This window comes from Calypte anna, chromosome 18, assembly GCF_003957555.1.
Source record: "Calypte anna isolate BGI_N300 chromosome 18, bCalAnn1_v1.p, whole genome shotgun sequence".
NCBI classification, from domain to species: domain Eukaryota; kingdom Metazoa; phylum Chordata; class Aves; order Apodiformes; family Trochilidae; genus Calypte; species Calypte anna.
In genome coordinates this window covers 2,455,365-2,478,567 of record NC_044263.1, presented here as the reverse complement: position 1 = coordinate 2,478,567, position 23,203 = coordinate 2,455,365, and the positions used below count along the sequence as shown (strand labels likewise).

Sequence of the window (23,203 nt, the reverse complement as noted above, 5' to 3'; positions counted from 1 at the left end):
GGCTTTCCCCTAGAATGGAGTGGATGGTTTGGAGCACAAGACAGGGGGACAGGACTCACAGCCTCTGAGTAAATGTCCCTCCTGGGGCTGAGATCCTGGAGATCTGTGGCTGCAGGGAGAAAACTCCTGGCTGGCACAAGGAGAGTGCTCTGGGAAAAGGAGCACCTGCCCTCCAGCTGCCCAGGGACATTCATTAATGGGGTGACACTAAAGACCCAACTGTCTGTAAAGGAAGAGGGTGCTGGGCTCTCCTGTGTGAGCAGGATGCTGGGCTTGTCCTGCAGCAGTCAGGGATTGAGCTGATCCAAGAGCCCAAGTCCCAGTGTTTGGAAAACCCTTTTTTTTGAGAAGGTGGAGAACTGTGCACTGCAGAACTGGGGTAGCTGCTCCCCATCTCTGTGGGAAAAGCAATGGTGCAAAACCATTTTGGTTTTCAGGGAGGGCAGGAGAGGTCCCTGCCCTGAGCAATCCCAGCAGCTGAGGGCTCCAGAGGGAAAAGCTGCTTCTCCCCATCCCAGTGGGATGCTGGGGGGGGGGGGCAAGTGGGGTGAAACAGAGAATGGGGCCATTTCTGGGCATCTGCAAAGCCTGGGGAGCTGCAAAATCAAAGGTGCAACTGAAAGTTAAGAAACCACCAGGATTTCTCAACAGGTGAGCAAGGGTTTTTTGAAACAATTTTGGCCTCTAGTTCCCACACCCAGCTCTTTCTTTGGACAAACTGGAAGGGGATTTGTGTGAACTTGGCCAGGTGGGTTGGGTGGAAGCAGCTGTCCTCTCCCCAGCCCCTCAAACCCCTCTCCCACTCATAAATCTTAATCAAGACTGACATCTTTAGGGCCCCACAAAGAACAGCAGGAACAGAGGCAATGAGCTGCCAGGGACAGACTGTGACTTTATTCTGTCTTTAAACATAGTAAATGGGATCTTCTTCTCTAATAATCACTGCAAAAATACTTTGCCTGGGTAAAATAGTATGTATATACTGTACAAAGACATCAGTTTAATATATCTCCCTATAAGTACATTTATACACATAAAACAGCATAAATTAGAAAAGGGACAAGTGGGTATATAAAATTCTGGTTACATACAAATCTGATTAAATTAGCATTTACACTGTGGTTCTACCAGGTAAGTTTGTTAAATATAGCCATGAGCATACAGTACATAACACCCCACCCAGACAAGAATTAAAACAAGGGGCTAACAGGGCCAGGTAGTCCCTGAAACATACTGTAGGAAAAAGGAGAGGCCCACCTTGGGTTTTGAGATTTTGAATTTTTTTTTTTTTTTTTTTTCTCCTCATCCTGGGGATTTGTGACTCTGTTCTTCGAAACTCCAGGCTCTTCCAAAGTGCTTCCCAGCTCCAGATGTTTGCTTCTCCTCATGACCTCTTGGCTTTGCCCGGCTGACCTCCTCGGCACAAGATTATCTACCAAAATCAAAACAGAGCAGCCTTATTTTTCCCAGCAAAAGGGTGTGTTTTGAGCTGGTTTTATGCACATGGGAGGAGAAAAAGAGAGGGATGTCCATGGTGTTTTACTTTCCATTCAAAGGCAAGGTTTTGAGAGTGGTTTATTTATTTACTCTCCCCCTCCCCAGATTTACAGGAACCAGCCTCTAGCTGGCATGGCAAGAGGTTGGGTGCTGGGGGTGAAGTGGTTTTGATTTGCTCAACCCTCCCAAAAAGTGGAGGCCCTGGCATGGCAAGGAAGGGAAAGGAGTCCCCAGGCTCTCCAGATGGAACACTTGGATGCCAGACTGCATCAAGTGAGGGAAAACATCAGCACCTGAGGCTGGGGACTCAGTGGACACCAACCACCAGCCAAGGGAAGGATTTCCAGATCCTCCAGCAGCTCATGAGCTGTGTCTGCCAGGGGTATGGATGGGATCCTCCTCCTGGGATCTGTCTCTCCGTGGGCTTCAGGACCATCACTTGCCCAGTTCTGAGGCTCAAGCTTTGGCACTGGATTGCACATTGCCCAAGGGACTTCAAATAATGCACCTAACCCTGGAATCCCCAGCTGCCCAAAATGCCTGACCCCCCCAGAGGGACAAAAGGTGACTCAGATTCTGCCAAACTTCCTGACAGAACAGCAGCAAAGATTTGGGTAAACTGGAAGAGATGTTTAAGGTCATCAAGTCCAAGTGTTAAACCATCATCCCCTGTGAAACATGACTACTAGCAGAACCTCACTCCAAAACCTATGGCCTTTCCTGACAGCCAGCTGTTAAAAAGCAAAATCCCTTAAAATCATTAGGTTTTGGTGCAACAGAACGGGTGAAACACCTTCCAGCTGGGAGCCAGGAGGATCTTGGGCCTGGAAGGCTCAAAAACACCCAAGTTCTTTCTGCCCAAGATCAACAGCAGACCTGAGAGCACCTACTCCACCCCATCAGTGCCAGCCAGAGACATAACTGAACCTGTTTAACCTCTTTAACAGGATCCCTCAGCAGCCCTGGCACAATCAGGAGCAACATCCACATCTGCTCTTGTTGAGGCCACTTTTTGTGAGCCCTCCTCGGGCTTCTCATCTTCTCTGATCTCTCCCTCCTTCCATTTAATGAAGAGGCAATTTTCAACAATCAGCAACAGATTTTCTCTAAGACTGAAGCTGCTTGTCCTCAGCTCTTCATGGCTCAGCCTCTGAAGTCTTGCTTGAGGTCAGGGGGAGGCAAGATGTTTCAAAATGGAGAGGAACTGCTGGGTCTGAGCACTGCTTTTTCTCCAAAAATATGTCTTAAGTTCAAAGCCATACTCGTGGCGTGGGCTGTGGGTGAATATTCCATTTTGTCACAAGTTTTTGAGGTTTTTTAAATGTCTTTTTGTTGCACGCTGGAAAACAAACAAAACCCTTCCCATGTTTCCGCAAAGCAGAATGCTGTCAAAACATTTTTCTTGGATAAGGTCAGGTTTTCTCTCCCTCCTTCTCTGCACACAAGTGACTGATGCCTGAAACTCCCCCCCTTCCCCTTTGAATGCCTCATTGAGACCCAACATCTCAATGCTAAGAAAACAGCAAAGTTCAGTGAAATTCCCAGCATCCAAACATCCCAGGGCAGGAGCTGGAACTCTAGCTGCAACCCACGTTCCTGGGGCAAAACCCAGGTCCTAGCTGCAGAGATTCCAGCTGGGATTGCTAAGCCATTGTTAGCAGGGAGGACTCTGGAGAAGCACCTTCCCTCCCTCCCTCTTCACCTCCTCCCTACCATTACCCACCAGAGCTGTTCCGTGGGGTTAATGACAACACAGGATCCTGACAGATCAAAGTTCATTGAATAAAAGTCCTGCTGGTGCACAGCAGGGGCTTTGGGGCTGCTTTTAGAGGGCCCAGACCCAGCAGGAAAGCTCATTCAGGAGCAGTGGGATTCCTGCTGGCTGGCATCTGCTTGTCCTCACGCTCCATGTTCCAGAGCAGGTTGATCAGAAGGAAGCAGAGGATTTCTCTCTCTCCCCCTGCTGCTCCTGCCAGGAGCATCAGCTTCTCCATGGCTGCATGGCCAGGAGCCTCCTCTGCTCATGGTATTAAAAGGACATTTTAAAAACCCTTCTTGAGTACTGGAGTAGGGACAGCTAGGAAACTTGCTCTCAGTTTGCACCAGGCTACATTACAGGTTACCAGAGAGTGTTGGTCTAAGGTTTATGCAACTTAAGTTGGACTCAGGCAGTGTTGTTTCAAAGGGAATCAGGAGCTATCTTTTATCTAAGTAATACTTTGCACCAGTTCATAGGGAAGTGCCTCCCAGAGGTCAGGCTCAGCATATGGAACAAGTCCTGGGATCCTGATAAAAAGTTTTGACTTCCTCCTTTGCAGGCAAAACTCCAACAGCAGGATATGTAAAAATGGAGTAAGGGACAGAAAAGCCTGCCAAGACTACAACTTGAAAGTCATTACAGTATTCTGCTGTATTAATGCAGTACTATAATGATGACACTGCTGATTATAACCAGATCATAGCACAGTACCAACATCTGTCCACTCAGGGGTTAGATAACTTCACACAGTAAATACTTGTGATAGGAAAAGGAGCTGGAGAGACACTGCCAGGCTTCAGTTAGATTTTAAAAGCAAGTATCTTCTTCCAGTGCTGAGGAAGTGCTATATAAAAATCATAAACCAGTTTAATAATCTGTTATGCCTCTCATTTTCACACTTGGAAAAGGAGTTCCCTTTCAGTTAGCTTGGAAATGAAAAGAATGGGGAGGTTCAGGTATGTCCCAGTTGCATTCCATAAACTAATTAATATAACTGACTGTAAATGCAACAGGGAGTGTGAAGTTTTTACTTCTTAAAAAGTTCAACTGTTCAACTTAAACCCCTTCCTGTGGGTTTAAGACCCCTTCCTGTGGGTTAAACCCCTTCCTGGTAATACCAGAAATCTCTGCAAGGCACAAAAAGTCATTCTGGATCTGAACATCATTCTGAATTCCTTCAGCTTGGATCCTTCAGATCCATCTCTAATTATTCAGATTGATCCTTATTGCCCCCTCCCTGGCTGCCATTTAGTGGGGGTGAACTTCTCCTGGCACTGTCCCTGTGGTTTAATTAGTTAGTACAATCTACACAGGGAACTGGGATGAGGTGGGGGGCAGCAATATCTCTTGTGTAAGAGGTAAATACTTTCTTCTGAGCCTGAGGCCTGAACTGCAGTTTTAGGGGTCCCCAATGCTCACAGGAGGAAACTCATTCTCATCCTCAAGACACACTGGTCCAGTGGCAAACTCGTGCTCTGGGATAACCTCTCCTCGCAGGGCACCACCATCCTCTGAATAACCTGTCCAAGGAAAAATACAAAGTGTTACAGGTCAATGGATGGAAGGAGGCTGGAAGCAAACAGTGGAGACACTATTTTATCACCTCTTTAGGTTTCTCTGGCTTTTTGGCAGAGCACTAGGAGACTGAAGAGAAAGGCATCTTCATTGACACTACAAAATAGGGAATGGACTACATGGCTCCTGTGGCAGCAGCTTTCTCCTCCCACCATGAATGAAAGCACCAATTCCATAAGATCCCTATTTTTATGTGGATCTTCACACTTGTGGATATAATGAGACAGTCACACAGTTTTCTCCTGCAGCACTTTAGTGCTTAGGGTAAGGTGTAACAGGTTCAGGGGAATCTGTAATGATCTTGCCACAAAAATAGTGGGATTTGACTTCTACACCTATGGTTTTAACTCCTGGAAACCATCCTGGCAGCAGCTGCTGTCTGACAGACTGTGAGGCTGCCATGTGGGTCCTGCTCAGCAGCTCCACACCATCCTACCCCCTAAACTCAGCTCTCCAGCACTCACTCCTGCCTGGAAAAGGTGCCCTGAGCACGGTGCTCAGCACTCTGCTGCTGGAGGGATCTCCTCAGGCACAGCCTATAAGCTGCATAAGGAGGAGAAGCACTAGCCAAGGGTCTTGGGAGGCAGAACAGAACATTCTTGCCCAGTTTGGGGGGCAGAGGATGAAGCGGGTGAGCTCCAGAGGGTCCCGCTGCCCCAGTCTGAATTGCACAAGTAGAGTTTCTGGCTGAAACCTTGGCAACTGGAAGACTTTCCACTTTGCCCCAGGTACTTTTTGTGCTTCTGCCAGAGGAAAGGCAGAGAAGATGCTTACCTGGCATGGTTGAAGTTGAAGGCACTGTACTTTGTCTGGCTACAGTTGCTGCATAAGATTGAGGTAACGGAGGCTGAAGGTCATTTTCTTTGTTCTCTTCAATCTTTCCTGAGCCGAGCAGACTGTACGGGAGCAAGAGAGGGGGAGAAAAGTTAGTTCTGATCCCAGCCACTCCTTCCCCAGCACTGGCTAAGACAAGCAGAGGCACCCAGGTCTCTCTGGAGCACATCATCCATCGGCACCACTGCATCTGGGCACTGCCTGCAGCCCCGGCAGCGCTGCGGAGGAGGAGGAGGAGAGCATTGTGCTCTACCAGGAAAGCAGGGGGGGAAGGAGAAGATAGGGAAAGCACCACTTCAGCTAGAGGACAATGCTGGCACGAGAATAGAAGGGAACAGATTGACCACAAAAGCTTTAGGTTACAAAAGCAAACAGTGTTTCTAATCACAGAGGGGGCTCCAAAGGGCTTCCAACAGGAGCGGACTAGATGGGAAAAGCAGCCCTGGCTAGTTTGGGATGGAGTTTGAGCAGAGATATAGTATGATGTAACATAACTCATGACCCAAGGGCCCTTTTCAGTCCTCTGATGCTAAAAGGAACCCACAAACAGACTGGGACAGCTCCCAGAGTGGGGGCAGGAGGGTGTCAGTAGGATTGGAGTGGTGGCCGGAGCAGGCGGGACAGTGTGGTTCCACACCACGGCTGCTCGGTGGCTTTGCAAAAAACTGCTGGCATTTTCCTGGCTGTCAGCCAGGCTGTCAGAGCACATGTTACATCACACCCCACCCCAAAGGCTTCACATCTGGAGCCAAGTCACCCAGATGTGTGTGTGTGTGTAGGTTAATCAAAGTTGCACACAACTGGGACAGCAGGGCAAAGACTCCGCTTTGGCACTGCAGGACTGCATCTGTAGGGGGGGTTATTTAGGGAAGCTCCCAGCATAGCTCCACACCATCCTACCCCCTAAACTCAGCTCTCCAACACCCACTGATGCCTGGAAAAGGTGCCCTGAGCATGGTGGTCAGCACTCTGATACTGGAGGGATCTCCTCAGGCACAGCCTATAAGCTGAGATGTCCCACGACTGCCCACGGATGGGAGATGCCTCTGATTTCTTCTGGAAAGTGCCCCTGGATGGAACCTGCTGGTGGGGAATCACCTCAGTACAAGGCAGCTAAAATCACAAACTCAGTTCTTATGTTCCTGCCCCTCAAGCTCCATTTTGTTCTTTCAACTCCCCTTGCAACTTTGTTCTTGAAACTCCCCTTAATTTTTTTTTTTAAAGCTTGTCCTCTGTCTCAGGTATGTCTGGAGGGGCATTTACCTGTGTTTCTTAATTAAGACACACTCCCCTCCATCTTGTGGGTCCAAGTTATAGATATAGAGATGTCCATCTGAGGTGGTCACCAACAGTCGGGGCAGCTTCTGAATCCTGATGGGAAAAGCATCATCAGCCCAAACACAACAGCCCCAACACAACAGCCCAGGGCTACAGCCCACACCCCCACTGTGTGCTCTGCAGGCACGGGTACAAGATAAGGGCCCCAGTGGTGGTGTTCTGCAGAGATAAGTGTGTCTGCTGACAGGCTGGTGTGGCAGAGGGCACAGAGATGTCACTACGTACGTGGAAAGGGCACAGATGTTCCTCTGTCCAGAGATGTTCAGGCGGACGGTGGCAAAGGCTCGGTCCTGGTTCATCATTCCTGACACCTGAGCAGGGAGGTAGTTGGTGGCAGCCTGGAACATCTTGCCCATGTAACCACTCCAGGTTGGAGGCTCTTCTGGCCGGCTGAGGGGGGGTCATAAAGCACCATCAGCAGGGTTTTGCAATCAGCCACGACAAAAACATTGTAAATGAAGTCATCCTGATCTCAGATAAGCCCAGACTTTCTTTGGAGCACCTGCAAACGGTGTGCACCAGCCTAGCTGGAGACACAGGGAGGAGGTGGGGGAACCAGGGGCAGCTAAAAGACCTAGAGAAGCCCTGGAGAGGCTGCCAGCAGGGATGCAGTGTGTAGCTTGGCCAAGGAGTGAATCCCACAGGACATAAAGCCAGAGAGACACTTGGCAGAGAGACACATGGAGAGTACGTGGTGAGGAAATGGAGAGCTGGAGCTGCAGGAAGGAGTCTGAAGCAGAGGCAGCTCTGGGGCAGGCAGGTGAAACCCCCTTACCTGTCTGTGAGGTGCTCCAGTTTAAAGATGTGCACGGTCTCTGTGTTGCTGGAAGCACAGAGGAACTGGGAGTCCATGCTGAACACCAGGGAGCCAATGTTCACATACCTAGGGCCAAGGACAGAGAGGAGAGGTCACCTAATGGCTTTATTGTTCAAGGGGAACTGCTGGGTTTTGGTGACAGAGAAGAGGCTGGAGAGGAAAGACACCCATACCCAGTGAGGAGTACCCTGCCTGACCAACATTTCCTCAATCCCTTTGCTCAGCAGAGCTTCAAGGTAGTGCCAAACAACCAGAGAGGTGGAAATGTCTTTGCTGACAGAGCTGTCTGGGGAGTGAGCATCTGTGCCAGCCTCACTACAGCAGCTAAAGCTTCTGGTACAGCAAATACTAGTGAGGTTATGCCAAGTGCAGGGGAGCCAGAGACATGCAGCAGCTCCTCCTGTGCAGGCTCAGCAGGGCTGGGGTGTCTCAGTCATGGCAGTCTTTGTTCTTGCAGAAGTTGGTGTAAAATCACAAGGCAGGGATGGGGAAGAGGGAAAAGTCAAGAAAAGACCTACTGAAAACATCTGAGGGAGCTTGCAGAAGGGCAGCAAGAGCCTCTCCCCACCATCAAGACATGGGCTCTGTGCAGATGACTTAGTAGCTTCAAAACCTCCTTTGAGAGGGCAGGGGTTGGGCTGATAACTTTGGGGACTTGATTACTTCAAGTACGAAACAAGAAAGGTCAAATGGACAGAATCTGCCTCTGTTCTCTGCAATCACCCTGTTCTGCAACACTGAATTGAGTCACTAAAGTTGCCAGAGGCAGCTGGGTGCAGTGTGGCTGTCTGGCACAATGACATTTCTATCTGATACGCTCACTCTTGTTTTCTTTTTGCAAAAGATGCCAAAGCCACCAGGATCTGACGTTGCCCTGTCCCTGTGTTTACATTTCTGCTCCAGGAGCCCTCTGTGTTCTTGTCACCAAGAGAAGAATGAGCTGACCTTTTCATCCCTCGGCGGAATTCATAGAGCTTTTGCCCACCAGGAATGGAAAATACACGAATGACTGTGCCCTGCAAAAAATGCAAATGGAAATATCAGGCAGGAGCAGGACAAAGAGTGCCAGCCCTTTCTCTGACACACCCAGGAAACTTGGGAGGTAGAAAGGCCCCTCCTGTTTGCCAGCCAGAATCAAATCTCAGCCTGATGCACTGGCCTCTTACAAGTCGAGAGGCCTTTTAGTGGTTCTCCTGTGTTGGAGAATGGTCCTGCTCTCTGTGCTGGTCCTGCTCCATGTGCTCCAGGCAGCAGAACTGGCTGGGACCCCACTGCCAGCTGCAGGCAGCAAGCAGAGGCAGCAGGGAGGGTGCTGGCAGCAGGGAGGGTGCTGGCAGCATCACTCACTCAACTCACTCACTTTTTCGGAAGCACTTGCCAGCTTCGAGCCAGTGGAGTTGAAGGTGAGAGCAGCCAGGGGACCATCATGGGCAGGGATGGTGCAGGCTGTTTTCTGTAGGGCAAAAGGTAATGTGAGTGCAAACAGACAGAAAGACAGACAGACAGGCAGGTTGCTGCTGGTGACAGGTAAGGGCACAGTGTGCCCTGCCCCATGCCCTCTCCAGCCCTGCTGATATGGATCCTTGGGATCCTATCATATCATTCATGATAAACCTTCCACATCCTCAGCACACCTTGTCTTTGCCCTGCCTTGAGCTCACTCCCCACCTAACTGCAGCCTCTGTGAACACAAAGTTCCTTCCAGGGACAAGCAGTCCCCACCTCTCCAGGATCAACACCGTGTCCTCTCCAGAGCCTGGCATGTCCTTGTGCAGGGACAGAGCTGCAATCTGCTTGGCTGCACAGCAAATCCTGCTGCAGTGGCACCACCCTGATGCCTGCAGGGAGCCCAGGTCCTGCCTGGTACCTTCTCACAGCAGCAGAGTGGTTTCCCCCATGTGCTCTGCTCCTCCCCTGCTGCAGATCCTCTGCTCCTGCTGCACGTACCCAGCCTTATGTAATCCAGAGCCTGGCACAAACAGCAGAGAATCATGACCCTGCTTCCAGCCAGGGACATTTCCTGAGGGGAACTTTGGACACCTCACCCTCTCCGTGACTTCGGGTCCAGCATCCCTTCCAGCCCGTGGCAAAGGCAGCTGTGCCTGGAGCAGCTCCAACCCTTCCTGAACATCCAGCCCTTGTCACATCGATCCCACGGGATACCCTGCTCTTAGGAATCCCCTGGCTGCAGCCCCTGGGATACACTGAACATCCCAGATCGGGTGATGGATATCCCGGTCTCCAAGAACTCATCTGCTTCACATGGAGGAACGTGCCTGCCCCGGGCAAATCCCTCCCGGTCTAGCTCAGTATTTATTCATCCTTCCCAAAGGCCCCTTTGGCTTTGCTGTGGTTCTGTTTGTTTTCAGTCCCTGCCGGTCTCCAGAAGGGGGGGTTCACACTTACCAAAGTGTTTCCGTCGTAAAGCGCGATCTCTCCGCTGGTCGCGCTGCCGGGATAAGCCAAGAAGGAGTTGGCGTGGTTGATGGAGAGAGCACAGAGCCCTGGCAAGGCCAGAAGGACACAGCTGAGGTTGTTTGTTGGGGGAGGAGAGGGAAAGCCAAGAAGAAAACGTGGCCACGGAACCGGCGGGGGGTTCGGACTCTTGGCTCGTTTTGGGGCAGTTTCTTGGCACTCGGTGAACCGCCCCGGCAACGCCTCGGCCGTGGGGACACCTGCTGGCATGGGACAGTACGGCTGGCTCCTGCCAGCCACCCCAAACCCCAGAGGGAACCCACAGCCTGCTTCTGGGCTTCTCCCCTTTAAGCGACCCCTTTGAGAAGGCAAGAAAAGGAGCTTGAAACAAAGCAAGGGACAGCCCGGTGAATAGGGTTCCTCTCCAGGCACATCTGGGCAGCTCCAGATGCTTGAAGGGTGTAAGGTCAGGAGCTCAGATGAAGCCTGGCACATCTGGGCAGCTCCAGATGCTTGAAGGGTGTAAGGTGTTGGGTTAGGAGCTCAGATTGAAGCCTCACACATCTGGGCAGCTCCAGATGTCAGCAGGGTGTAAGGTGCTGGGTGAGGAGCTGAGATGAAGCCTGGCACATCTGGGCAGCTCCAGATGTTTGCAGGGTGTAAGGTGTTGGGTTAGGAGCTCAGATTGAAGCCTTGCACATCTGGGCAGCTCCAGATGTCTGCAGGGTGTAAGGTGCTGGGTGAGGAGCTGAGATGAAGCCTGGCACACTGAGGCTGGCATGGCCAGGCAGTGGCCACGGGGATGGGCAGCACCATTTCCCTTTTGTCTGAGTGGAAAAGGGAAGCAGAGAAAGACAAAGGAAATGGCAGAGTGTGCAGGGAGTTTCCGGCAGACAAGGAACTCAAACGTAGCTGAAATTTTAACCACAGGGGGAATTCTTCCTCATAACCACCATCTGCTTTTATGCCAACGTGAGCATTAAGGTTCCCAACCACTCCTTTCAAAGTGAGCAGGAATTACGGGATGAGACAGGGATGGATGGATGGATGGATGGATGGCTGGCTCCATCTGCCTGTCCCCCAGGTGACCTCAGAAAAGAGCATCTCTTCCTGCTTCCCATTTCTGCTGCTGGCTGAGGATCCATCCTGGTGAATCCTGTCACATCCAGAAACGGGTCTCACTTGCTTCCTGCCCCACGTCCTCCCAAATCCAACTCCAGGCTTCAGCACGCCCTGAGCTTCCTGGCTCTGGCCCAGTTGATCCCACCTCATCCTCCATCCCCTCCTCCTCCTCACCCCGTGCAGAGGAAGCTGCAGGGTTAAAGGCTGCTGAGGATGCTGCCAGGCACCCCAAAAAGGACCCCCAGATGTCCGTGTAGGCACAGAGAGACACATGTGCAGGGACACACGTGGAGTGCAACCCCTTGGGTCAGGACACAGCCCTGGCTGGGGATGGGTCGGCTGAAGTTCTGGTTTTAGGTCATTGTTTATAACCAAACAAAGAGAGCAGGGCAGAGCCAGGAGCTGCAGGATGGGCCAGAGGCCCCAGGGATCCCCTCCCTATCAATCAGAGGCATTTACATCGTGCCAGGGACAGCACCGGGGAGAAGAGGAGCAGCAGGAAAAGTGCAGGCAAGTGGAAGAGGGAGGAAGGCAGAGACTTTGCTCCTGATGAGCCAGGGTGGCTGTTCAGGATGGTGTTCAAGGTTGGTGGAGGGATGTGAGCAGTTCTTTCTCTGAGCAGAGGATCTAGAGAAGGCTGGAGCTGAACAAAGCGAGCTCAGAGCTGCTGGGCTGAGTCACCCCCTCCCTCTGCTCCATGCCTGGCAGGGAGAGGCAGCTGAGAAGCCAGGCCAGGGGAAAACAGGGATGTGAGTGCACTGGGTTGACCTCAGGGACACACAAAGAAGGGTGATGAGGGACACGGGCAGCCTTTGAAGATGCTCCTCTGGGTGGCGTGCAGGTGGTGGTGGGATCAGGAGGGAGGGGACTAAGGTGCTCAGGATGGCACCTCCAGGAATGCCACGTTGCAAGTGGCTTCCTTGAGCAGCATGGGAAAAAGCCACCACCTCCCCAGAAGCCTGGCCTTGCCCCCAGGAGACAAGTGAGATGGTTTCCAGAGTTGTCTCCAGGATGTGCCCCTGTGTCACCATGAGCACTGTGACCTCCTTGGTGCAAATGCCACCCCTGACATGAGTGACATGAAAAGATGTTTGACACACATGAAAAACAACAGGCTCACCCACAGTGGGTGTTTTCCTTTCCTGAGTGGAGAAGGCTGGACTAGGAGCCAGGTCCTGGCCAGGAACTGGCTGGGGGGTCTGCAGGAGATCCTCACCATGCTGGTGCCCATGGTGCACACTTCATGGAGGTGGTACACTTGCTGTGCTATCCTTAACCTCCTGAGCACACATCCTTGCTCCAAAAAGGATTATCCACAGAGTAGTGAGGCTGGACTGCCTTGGCCTCCTGGACACACTGCCCTCAGGGTGAAGCTTGGGACCAGAGCAGATGGTTTGGGGACACAGAGGGCACGTGTGGCACAGCACTTGTCACTCAGGTCATTTCAGTGACAGCTCGGGGTCAAACTGCATGCCCTACAGCTGTGGTAAAAGGGGTTTAAAAAATTAAGCCCCTTGGAAGCCCTGGGATCTGCAGCAGCCTGGCTGTGGCCTCACAAACAGATTGCTGGTGCTCCCAAACCAGGAGCTGATCATTCAGCCTGGCTGCAGAACAGCTCCAGGCTGGGCTATCCCTGCCCTCCTGCCACTGCTGGGCTTTTAGGGGAGAAGGTTTTCAACTTTAATTATATCTGCAGCATTTAGCATGTTTAATCCACACGGAGAGGCCATCTGTTGGGATGTGAAGTAGGTCAGGGGAGCTGCCGGAAAAGCATCCCTTGGCAGCCCAGGGGCCAGCTGAGCACATCAGCAACTTCCCCACCAACAGCCCTGAACCCTGCAGGCTGGGAGAGCACAGCTCCAGGCACCCTGGCACCATTCCCTATCTGCCACTAAAAATAGCTCCTCTCCCAGCAGCAGGAAAGCCAGGCTCACCCTTCACCATACAGAGAGGATCTGCTGGGCAGCCACCCGCCCTGCCCCTTGAGCTTGCAGGGAATAATATCAGGTGGCAAGCCCTGGGTGATACTCCCCGTGCTGAGAACTTGGGGAGGTGACCCCAAAGCCCATTCTGGGAGATTCCTACTTTGGCAGAGCCAAAAGAGCAGCAGGGTTAAGCACAGGGCTGCTGCAGAGCTGAGGGGCTCCTGGTCCTGAGAGCAAAAACCCCGCTGGACTCGGATGGTGAAGGGAGGGCAGGGAATCCTGCAGGGAGTTTCAAGTTGTCCTGAATGTGGGGGGAAACTGGTAGTCCTGGCCTGCCTTCTGGCTTTCTGCTTGTGGAAGGGTTGTGGATTGCTGCCAGCAGCACCAGCATCCCACAGGACAACAGGAAGGGACCAAACCTGGGTGGTGAAGTCAAACCATGCTGACCACTTCTGCTCTCCTTGGATGTTTTTGCTCAGGACACAGCAGAGGTTTTTTGGGGGGGACAAAGCAGGATTTTGCTCAGGACACAGCAGGGTTTTTTTTCAGGACAGAGCAGGGTTTTGCTCAGGACACAGCAGGTTTTCTACTCCCCCAAGCCCCACTGACTGCCTCCCTGATGCTGAATTAGGAGATACAAACCAGGCCGGTTTAAACTCCAACCTGAGTGTTGTGGCTCTACAAAGCTCCTGCTGAGCTGATCTCTCCCTTCCACGCATTTTTTCTGGGCTCACCTGTTGTATTTGGAGGTGTATCCACAATAGTCTTCAAAAGCTTCATGTCCTTAATGTTATGGATGTAAATTGACTCCTCCAGGCAAACAACCAACCTCTGCAAGGACACAAGGGACATGCACAGAACCTCCCCACACAATGCCTCTGTCTGCTGCTCCCACAGCTCACACCCCCACATCTCCACTGGCAGAAAAACTCCAGAGGAATTTCTCAGGCACTGAAATGTAACAGAAACTTGATCTCTCCTGCTTCTCCATCCCCTCTCACAGGACAACCTTTGATTTTTCTATCACTCTGCTTTGGAGAGCTGCCTGCAGCTGGGCTGGCTTTAGAAAGACTTCTCTGCTACTCCAAGAGCTGATTTTCCACATCTCCAGACTCCAGGAAGAGGAATAAACATCAGGATCACACTCCAGCCATGTGGCCCTGACTGCCATCCTTTCTAATCCCAACTTTTCTTTGCAGTTCTTTTCATAGCAAATGACTTTTTGCTCATCAAGGCCAGGCAGCCCCATCCTGCTTGTCACCATGCCTACAGATGGGATTGCATGCTCCTTGCCCAGACTTTTTCCTGATTTAGGAGCAAACATTTAGGTGATGAGCCTCACACTGGTGCATCTGTTCAGCACATTCATGTTTCTTTTCCCATTCAGCATCAGCAGGCAAGACTCTGCTGGATGTGTCCTGCAGAACTGTGTAAAAAATGGGCTGGGAAACATCTGTTTAGGGACAGTCACATTTACACCATCCTGGCAGATGGGTCAGGTGTTTCCTAGTGAATGTGCTTGCACCTCTTCTGCTGGACTCATTGGGCACAGCCAGCCAAGAGGCAGCTGAGAAGAGAGAAGAGAAAGAAGAAGAGAAGAGAAGAGAAGAGAAGAGAAGAGAAGAGAAGAGAAGAGAAGAGAAGAGAAGAGAAGAGAAGAGAAGAGAAGAGAAGAGAAGAGAAGAGAAGAGAAGAGAAGAGAAGAGAAGAGAAGAGAAGAGAAGAGAGAAGAGAAGAGAGAAGAGAAGAGGAAGAGAAGAGAGAAGAGAAGAGAAGAGAAGAGAAGAGAAGAGAAGAGAAGAGAAGAGAAGAGAAGAGAAGAGAAGAGAAGAGAAGAGAAGAGAAGAGAAGAGAAGAGAAGAGAAGAGAAGAGAAGAGAAGAGAAGAGAAGAGGAGGCCAAGTGATGGGGAAGAAAGGCAGAAAGGAAAAAGTGAGGCTGATGCTGTAACCTTAGCACCAGGCCACCATCCCTGTGACCATTCAGCTCTGTGCCTCAGCTTGGACCAGATCTCTACGTGTTACCACAGAGGCATTTTGCACAGAAGCTTTTTTTGGGACCAGGCTTTGGCTCTGCCTGGAGTGTTGTGCTTTCTAAGCCCAGCGAGTGCACAGCTCCACCTGTGTTAGTGCCAAGTGTCCAGAAGCACTGAAAACATCCCAATAAAAACCTTCAGGCCAGATTCCATCCCTGCTCCTGAAGTTGGAGCACCCGAATCCATGTCCAGGAAGCCTCCACCTCTTTAGAAATGAGGCCACTTATTTAGTATCTAAATGTGGAGCTTAGTCACTAACTTGAAACACCCACATTAGAAAATCTTTGCTTTGCTCCACCATTACTCTCAGATCAAACTCTTTCCCACTTCTATTCCTGCTAACCACAGCATCTGGGGCTGTTGTCAGAGCCATTCTGCATTTCCAGGAAGACTTTGCTTTTTCTCCAGTAAGAGGCACCAGCTTGCAGAGACCATCCCAGTAATATTTATACAGCTGATTTCAGCAAAGCCACCATCTGCTTTCCCAGAACTGCAGAATGCCCTTGCTGTTGATGGACAGGTGAAGGGAGGCTTCCAGATGACAGCCAGAGCTGCAGGACAAAATGCTGGCATCAACTGGGACAAAATCCAGGAAAGTCATGGGGGTGAGAGGCCAAGGAAGGCTGGAAAAGCTCAGCAGGAGCTGGAGAGGGATGGATCCCTGCCTCCTGCCCTGTAGCCCATGCTAACATCAGTGTAAACCCTGCTGAGATGAGGAGGGGGTTTCATCCTTCCCTTGTGAGCCTCAGGAAGGTGCCTGGTGCTGTGGTGGCTACAGAGGGTTCCAGACACCACATCTGGTACAACAGATCACTGCTCAGCAGTTTTTTTCTGTAGTCCTTCAGTCTGACATGAGTCAGGTTACTGAGGTGTTTGTTGAGGACCTGAAATGTGCTGGGCATGGACAGAGCCAGGGAAAAGTACCAAACCTCTGCAAAGAGCTCAAAGAGGGTTGCAGCAGTTGAATGAAAACCCAAAGAGGTTGTGGGAGAGCTTTTCCCAGGTCCCACAGCACAGCCCTATTCCCCACCTGAAAACAAATCCCCATCTCCTGTCACACCTTGGAGAGGAGTGGTGCTTGGAACAAAGAATTCCCATGGATCAACAAGAACCAAGGGACTCAGCTGTTGGCACAGGAAGGGTTTTTTCACTGAGAGATCAAACTGAAACATGCACCTTTTGTTTGAGGCCTGTTCCTATTTTATTTCCCCCTCTTTTCCTGGGGTTTGGCCTCTCAGAGAAGTATGGCTTGGGCTGCAGAAGGGTTCAAATGTCACAGCAACCTGACTGCCACCACCTGAAATCTTGTATGCAGACTAAAAGAGTGATTTCTCTCTACCCAAGTTATCTGCAGCACCTTCAAACCTCTCCAGGGGTGTCTGTGCTACAGCTGGAGGATGAGCTCAGCCCAGGATTTGAACCCAAGCTCATAAAGCAGCTGAGGAAAGTGGCTGCAGGGCTGGGTGTCTGCATCATCTTCAGGCAAACTGCAGTGCAGCACATGGGGAAAAGCCTGAATGTATTTCATTCTCACACTAATCTCCTAAGCAGAACCTCCCAGTTTATTTTTATCCGTGTCCATCTATCTGCAATTCAAAGGAAGCCCTTATTTTGCCAGCTCCATTGTAAGTTTAAGTGAAAAAAATCAATTTTAGGCCAGATTTAATTGTAGTACAGGAACTTCTGGTCAAACACAGCTTTACTGGAAACTCAACCCAGAGTTTCCTTATGTGAGAGCTTTACTGCAGGACTTGGTGTTGCTAACTGAGGAGAGGCTGATTATATACAATTACACAGACTGCTTATTTCTTCATTGTAAAATGTCCTCTGCTCCTTATGGCATATACTTTGAAAATAAGCATGGACAAAAAAGAAAATAGGACTTAAAATCCTCCAAAAGGGCTCAGGGCTGCACAGGGCTGTGTCAGTTCAGAGAATAACACCCTAAAAGCCTTCTTTTAAGTGGCCTGAATGTTTTCTATAGCTTTAAAAGTAAAGCAAGGCTGCTAGCAGTACCTGAGAGGCAGCCTTTTGCCTCACCCACAGAGTTCAAGTTACTCCTGGGTTTTGTTTCCAGCCCTGAAGGTCTCATTTGCAACCAGGATGGCAGAGGTGGGCCTGGAGTCAGGATGTGGAACCCAAAGGAGGGAGGAAGAAGATGAAAAGGTGTCTTTTGGGCAGAGCTGCATGCTGAGCAGGCAAGAAGGCAGACAACAAAAAGACCTTTGTGTGAGTGCTCTGAAAACAGGGATTTTGCTTCAGTTTCCTGAAAACAAAGCAGTTGTGGCTGATGATGTCCACAGCCACCTTGCTCCTCTCTCAGAGGAGAGCCACCAAGCCTGAAGTGGAGCTGACAGAAGAAGCCAGTCCCACTTCAGTTTGCTCTCTGCAAACTTCCCTTGGCTGCCAGCAGAATCCCAGCTGGAAAAGCAACAAAGAGGCAAAGAATGGGAGAGCTCTGGTGAAGCCCTTTGCCCAGCCCCTCACCTGGCGATTCAGTCGGATGGACAGGATGTTACTGGAATAGCTGTAGTTGCAGATCTCTGTCCCTTTCTTGAAGTGGTAGACATTCATTTGCTGGGGCTTGGCATGACTGACCACAACCACAAGGCTGCTGGAGAACAGGCGTTCCACGATGTAAACATCTGGGATTTCATCTGGGCACAGAAGGAAAGCAAGAGAGAGATTTGTTTGGTTTGTTTTTTTTTTTTAATGGTTGGGTTTGATTGCAGCAGCAAGTAAAAAGAAGGAATCAGGTTGGGACACTCAGTGCTAAGGTGCTCAACATCTGCTTTTGTTAAGAATTTTGCCAGGCTTGGCACAAATTATTTAGGACAGAGCAGGAGGGGGTTAATGAGCCTTCCCCTGAAGGCAGGATTCAAACCAGCCCCCTCTGACAGTGCTGGTGTGCCTCTCCTGGGCAGGGCAAGGCCCTTCAGCTGATGTTAATCCTTGGGTCCTCCAGCTGTAGTTAATCCTTGGGAAGGGGATATAAAAAGGAGGAGCTCACCCAACTTAGAAAAAGGCTTGGAAGTGGGGTGTGAGCTGGGGCTTAGTGGGGTAAGGTGTAAGCAGGGTGTACCTTGCTGTTTGTTGGGGGGGTGTCTGCTTTCTCTCAGCCTCCTCAGAGGTTGAGGTGTTTAATCCCTCCCTGTCACTAGGGCTGTGGTCTCTAGAGAGCTTTAGCATAGCTGTGGGGAGCAGTGGTGTGGTTTGCCTTACAGAGACTATGCTGGGGTGACTCCTGGGGTGTTGAGAAGGCCCCATTACAGTGGACCTGGAGGTAAATCATCAGGAAGTATGATTTTTAGTGTAGGGCTCACTAAATGGTGCTCAGTGCTTGGGCTGTGTGGTCAGAGGTACAGGAACTGCTTGTGTCTCAGCCCACCCCCTCAAGCATCTCACCAGCAGGGAGTTGTTTCCCTTTGGTCTGACTCTGGAGGCAAACAAAGCTCCTAAACACTTTAAAAATAAGTCTATGGCTTGGTGCTGTATATAGCAGCTGAGTTACCCTGTGAGGTAAAGTGAAAAGGAGCCTGGAAGGTGTCCCAGATGATGCAGCTCTGTCTGGCTGCTGAGGCTGCCTCTCTAGCCAGTGGGTAGAGCCCAGTATGTCCCAGTTGGGAGGTGGATCTGTGGTGCAGCTCAGCTGAAACACTTCTGGCCATGGCCTGAACCAACCTGAAGTCTGTGCTCCACGAGGCCTGCCTTGTTTTGGGCTGTTAAGAGCACTGCATGGTGCTGTGAGCACAGCTAAGAGCTGAAAGCCTGCTGTGAGTGACCTTCCTGCCTGGGAAACCTGGTAAAAACATCTTGCTTGTCATGAACTCCAAGCCAGGGAGTTCTCCAGCAGCTGTGCTGGGAGGCTGGGCACCTCCTGGCTGGCTGGCTGGAACTCAGCAGTGGTAAAACTACCTCTGAAAGCTGCTTTGCAGGACAAACAAAACACTGCCTGAGTGACAGCAGTGACAGAGCTGGATGCTCAGCTTGGGGGAGTCCTCTTAAAGGGCTGCTGAGGTTTCTCCAAGGCCAGAGCTTGCTCTAAAGGCTGCTGGGAGCTGTTCCTCTCCTGGTGTGGGCACAGAGATGCCATCTGGCCAGGCAGCAGTGAGGAGAATCAGCCCCTCAGGGCAGCAAGAGGGTTAAAGCCTCTCAGGCAATATTCCAGTGCAGTGAAACAGGAGACTTACTGCTTTCGTGGACCTGGTCCAGTTGTTCCACAGAACTTAAGGAGAAAAGCCTGTATCCAGTTGTGGTTCCAATGGCCAGGGAGCTGCAAAGAGAAGAGAAAAAAAACTTACTGGGTGAGATGTTGTGGAGTCCTTGTGTGCAGAGGAAACAGGTCCTGGCACAAGGGACAACTTCAAGCATCCAAGGTAACAAATCCCAGAACTCTGCTGCAGCCTCCAGAGACAGATTCCCTGTATCCCTGGGAGCCAGCAAACCAGTCCTGTGGTCCTGAGGAACAGAGAGGCAGATCTGCACCTGGGGGAGCTGCAGATGGAACATCTGGGATAAAAACAGGAGCTGTTTATGGGATACAAACAGGAGCTGTGAGCAAGGAGCTGATCCATCTCTATTGACACAGTGACAGGTGAGGGCTGGGGCAGATTTGGTCTCAGTGCTCATTCCCAGAGAGAGTGAAGCAGAACCATCAAGGTTTTTAAATCAGCAGCCAGCCCAAGTGTCCTGGTTTGGGCCAGGATAAAGGTAATTTTCTCTCTTGTAATTCTGCTTTCAGCTGGGCCTCTTGTAAGGAGCTGCTCTTGCTGAACTTAACAGCAAGTTTCTCAGTCAGTGTCTGCTCTGGGAGTGATAACTCCATGGTTATAGTTCCAGCTGGAGACTGGTGTGCAGAACCAGGGGCACTGCTCAGCTCTGAGGAACATTTTGCCCTCCAAAAGGAGAAAAGGAGTGAAGAGGTCACACCTGGAACCCTCCTCTGGGGAGGAGCAGACAACAGAAATGACCAAAATTGACCAAACAGAGGATTCCATCCCATCCACCTCATCCTCAGGATGAATTTGAGGGATCACAAGGGCCAAACCCCTTCCTGCTTCCCCTTCTTCACTTGTCCCTCTTTGCTTCAGCATCCTGGGAGGATTCCATCCCTTCCTCTGCCTCTGCTCCTGATCCATCCCAGCCTGAATCCCTGTGTTCTGCCTCCAGCTCCAACTGCTGCTGACCCCAGGATTCCAGCCTGGACTTTCCCAGGGCTGCCCTGCAGTCTCGGTGGTGACGTGAGAGTTATTGGGGGAAAAATATATATATAGGACCAATTTCCCTGTACATTTGTATAGATTTAGCAATTTCTCCTATTTACCACTACTGTTTTATTCTGTAGTTCAGTTTCCAACCCATAATTCTCTCTCCCTTATTCCCTCTCCTTCCTTTATCAGGGAAGAAATGGGGATTAAACCCATCTGTTACTGGGTTCATTTGCCAAACCCAGGCACAGAGTTGGTGGCAGGGGCCAGCAGTCCCTGGCCATTCATCCAAACCCTCTTTGTTCCCACAGGAGGGCTCCAGAGGTGGATCCAATTCCAGAGGTGGATCCAGTTCCAGAGGTGGATCCATTCCCAGAGCTCAGGGTGGTTCCGTTCCCATCTCCTGCTCCGGGCTCTGCCTCCCAGCCCTGCTCCGTTTTCCCTTTGGGAAATGCTTCCTAAATGTGTCTGAAGGAGTTAAAGCCCAGCTGGAAGGGCAAGAGGCTCCAAGGAACCCTGGATACCTGGGATGGTTCTTTTGGACCGGGTCTCCCGCTACCAAGCTGTGGCCAAAGCCCTCGGAGGAAGCCGCTTCATCCACCACTCCAAAAACGCAGCTGGAGAGGCAAACCCCGGCCATCCCCCTACCCCCCAACATTCCCTTCGCTTCGCTGCCGGTTCCGGGCTCTCGGAACCGCAATCGGGACCGCGGGAGATGGACAAGGGAGGGGCGGTTCTGCCGTGTGGATCAGAGCCCCACCCAGGACCCTCCCGGCACCGCGATCCCAGTTCACACCTATCGGAACAGCCCTACCCAGGGGGGTCCCCCCTGCTCCGGGTTCTGAGGCCGGCTCAGCCCCGCCCGGTCCGGTTCGGTCCGGTCCGGTCCCTGCGCTGCCGCCTTCCCCGCTTACGTGCAGTCCTGGTTGTAGGAGAAGCAGCTGAGCTCTGCGGGTCCCCCCGGAGCCTCGGCCGCGGCCTCCATGGAGCGGGCTCGGTGGTTCGGGCGGTTCGGCCCGTTCCGGCCCGCTCCGGCCCCGGCGGCGGCGGCTCCCGCAGCCCGCTCGGTGGCGCTGGCGGCGGTGAGGGGCGGGGCTTGTTCTGATTGGTCAGCGCGCAGCCATAGTCACCGCCCAATCTGTTGATGGATGGACGGGTAAGCCAATCGGAGGGGTGAAACGGGGTTGGCCCCGCCTCTGGGTGGGTCGGAGCCGCTCGCTATTGGCTGGCGGAGGGGGGTGGCCACGTGGTGATGTTGTGGTTGCATCAGACGGGAGCGGGAGGGTGCGGGAAGGCTGCGGGGATAACGGGGGATGGGGACGGGGATGGGGGACAGGGGGACGGACAGAGGGACAGACGGACACTGAATGGAGGACTAGCACCCAGGGGGGTGGGCGAGGGGCTGCGTGGAAGCGGGTGATGACGTCACGGGGCGCGGTGGAGGGTGCGGTGACGTCACGGGCTGGGTGCGCTCCGTCTGTGGGGCTGCGCAGGGGATGCTTTCACTTGTTTTTAATGTTTTATTAATCTTTTTAACCCGGTTTAGCTCGGAACAGCATCAGTGGTGTGGTTGGTACCGGTCCTTGTGAGGCCACATTTGGGGGAAGGGGAGGGAGAAGGAGGGAGGGAGAAAAATAATAAAAAAACCCAAAATCCCGGAGCTGAGTCGTAAAAAAAATGTTCTGCAAAGAGCCCGGAGAGGCTGAGCCTGCAAACCCCCTCCTGAGCTGAGTAATCCTCATGTGAGCGCTGAAATCATCGGGCCCGAGGGTTCCGCAGGATTCCTGGAAAAAAAAGAGCCCCAGGCAGAGTCCGGGGGGATAAATCCCAGATAAATCCCTCCTGGAATCTAGAATCATAGAATCATAGAATGGGCTGGGTTGGAAGGGACCTCAGAGATCATCGAGTCCAACCCTTGATCCACTCCCCCCGTGGTTCCCAGCCCATGGCACTCAGTGCCACATCCAGGCTCTTTGGAAATATCTCCAGACACGGAGAATCCACTACTTCCCTGGGCAGCCCATTCCAATGGCTGATCACCCTCTCCAGAAAGAAATTCTTTCTAATCTCCAACCTAAACCTCCCCTGGCACAACTTGAGACCCTGCCCTCTTGTCTTGCTGAGAGTTGCCTGGGAAAAGAGCCCAACCCCCCCCTGGCTCCAACCTCCTTTCAGGCAGTTGCAGAGAGTGATGAGGTCTCCCCTGAGCCTCCTCTTCTCCAGTCTCAACACCCCCAGCTCCCTCAGCCCTTCCTCATAGGATCTGTGCTCCAGTCCCTTCCCCAGCCCAGTTGCCTCCTTTGGACCTGCTCCAGCACCTCAATCTCCTTCCTGAGCTGAGGGGCCCAGAACTGGACACAGGACTCAAGCTGTGGCCTCCCCAGGGCTGAGCACAGGGGCAGAATCCCTTCCCTGGACCTGCTGGCCACGCTGTCCTGAGCCAGCCCAGGATGCCATTGGCCTTCTTGGCCACCTGGGCACACTGCTGGCTCCTGTTCAGCTTCCTGGCAATCCAGACTCCCAGGTCCCTTTCTGCCACTTTGTGCCCAGCCTGGAGCTCCCCATGGGGTTGTTGTGGCCAAAGTGCAGGACCCGGCACTTGGAATGTTGAACCTCATCCCGTTGGGATCATCCCAACTCTCCAGTCTGTCCAGGTCCCTCTGCAGAGCCCTCCTGCCTT

General features: G+C 51.9%; 2 protein-coding genes across 5 annotated transcripts in view; one reads left to right on the top strand and one right to left on the bottom strand.

Annotated features, from left to right (window-relative positions):
* The window catches only part of ARSG (arylsulfatase G), a 33,562-nt gene extending 24,393 nt beyond the window's left edge, over positions 1-9,169 (top strand). For 2 of the 3 annotated variants that reach the window (XM_030461750.1, XM_030461748.1), the window contains exon 13: positions 1,343-1,427. The gene's annotated coding sequence lies outside the window, so the exon portion shown is untranslated. Of the gene's footprint in view, positions 1-1,342; positions 1,428-8,723 lie in introns of those variants that run through there. The other variant, XM_030461749.1, reaches the window with a different exon arrangement.
* On the bottom strand, positions 873-21,586 carry LOC103529248 (WD repeat domain phosphoinositide-interacting protein 1). Of its 2 annotated transcripts, none has more exons than XM_030461753.1 (13): positions 21,438-21,586; positions 19,507-19,589; positions 17,804-17,973; positions 14,017-14,113; positions 10,227-10,324; positions 9,181-9,273; positions 8,766-8,836; positions 7,779-7,886; positions 7,229-7,393; positions 6,929-7,036; positions 5,606-5,727; positions 4,676-4,776; positions 873-1,432 (listed from the first exon to the last, which is right to left on the bottom strand). In XM_030461753.1, the coding sequence occupies exons 1-13, from the start codon at positions 21,506-21,508 to the stop codon at positions 1,385-1,387; spliced, it is 1,335 nt and encodes a 444-aa protein (XP_030317613.1). In that variant the 5' UTR covers positions 21,509-21,586; the 3' UTR covers positions 873-1,384. The 2 variants fall into 2 exon arrangements, with proteins under 2 accessions (XP_030317613.1, XP_030317614.1); XM_030461754.1 differs by lacking the exon at positions 873-1,432 and adding an exon at positions 2,761-2,836 and having other exon boundaries at positions 21,438-21,566.
* Between the last annotated feature and the right edge of the window lie 1,617 nt (positions 21,587-23,203).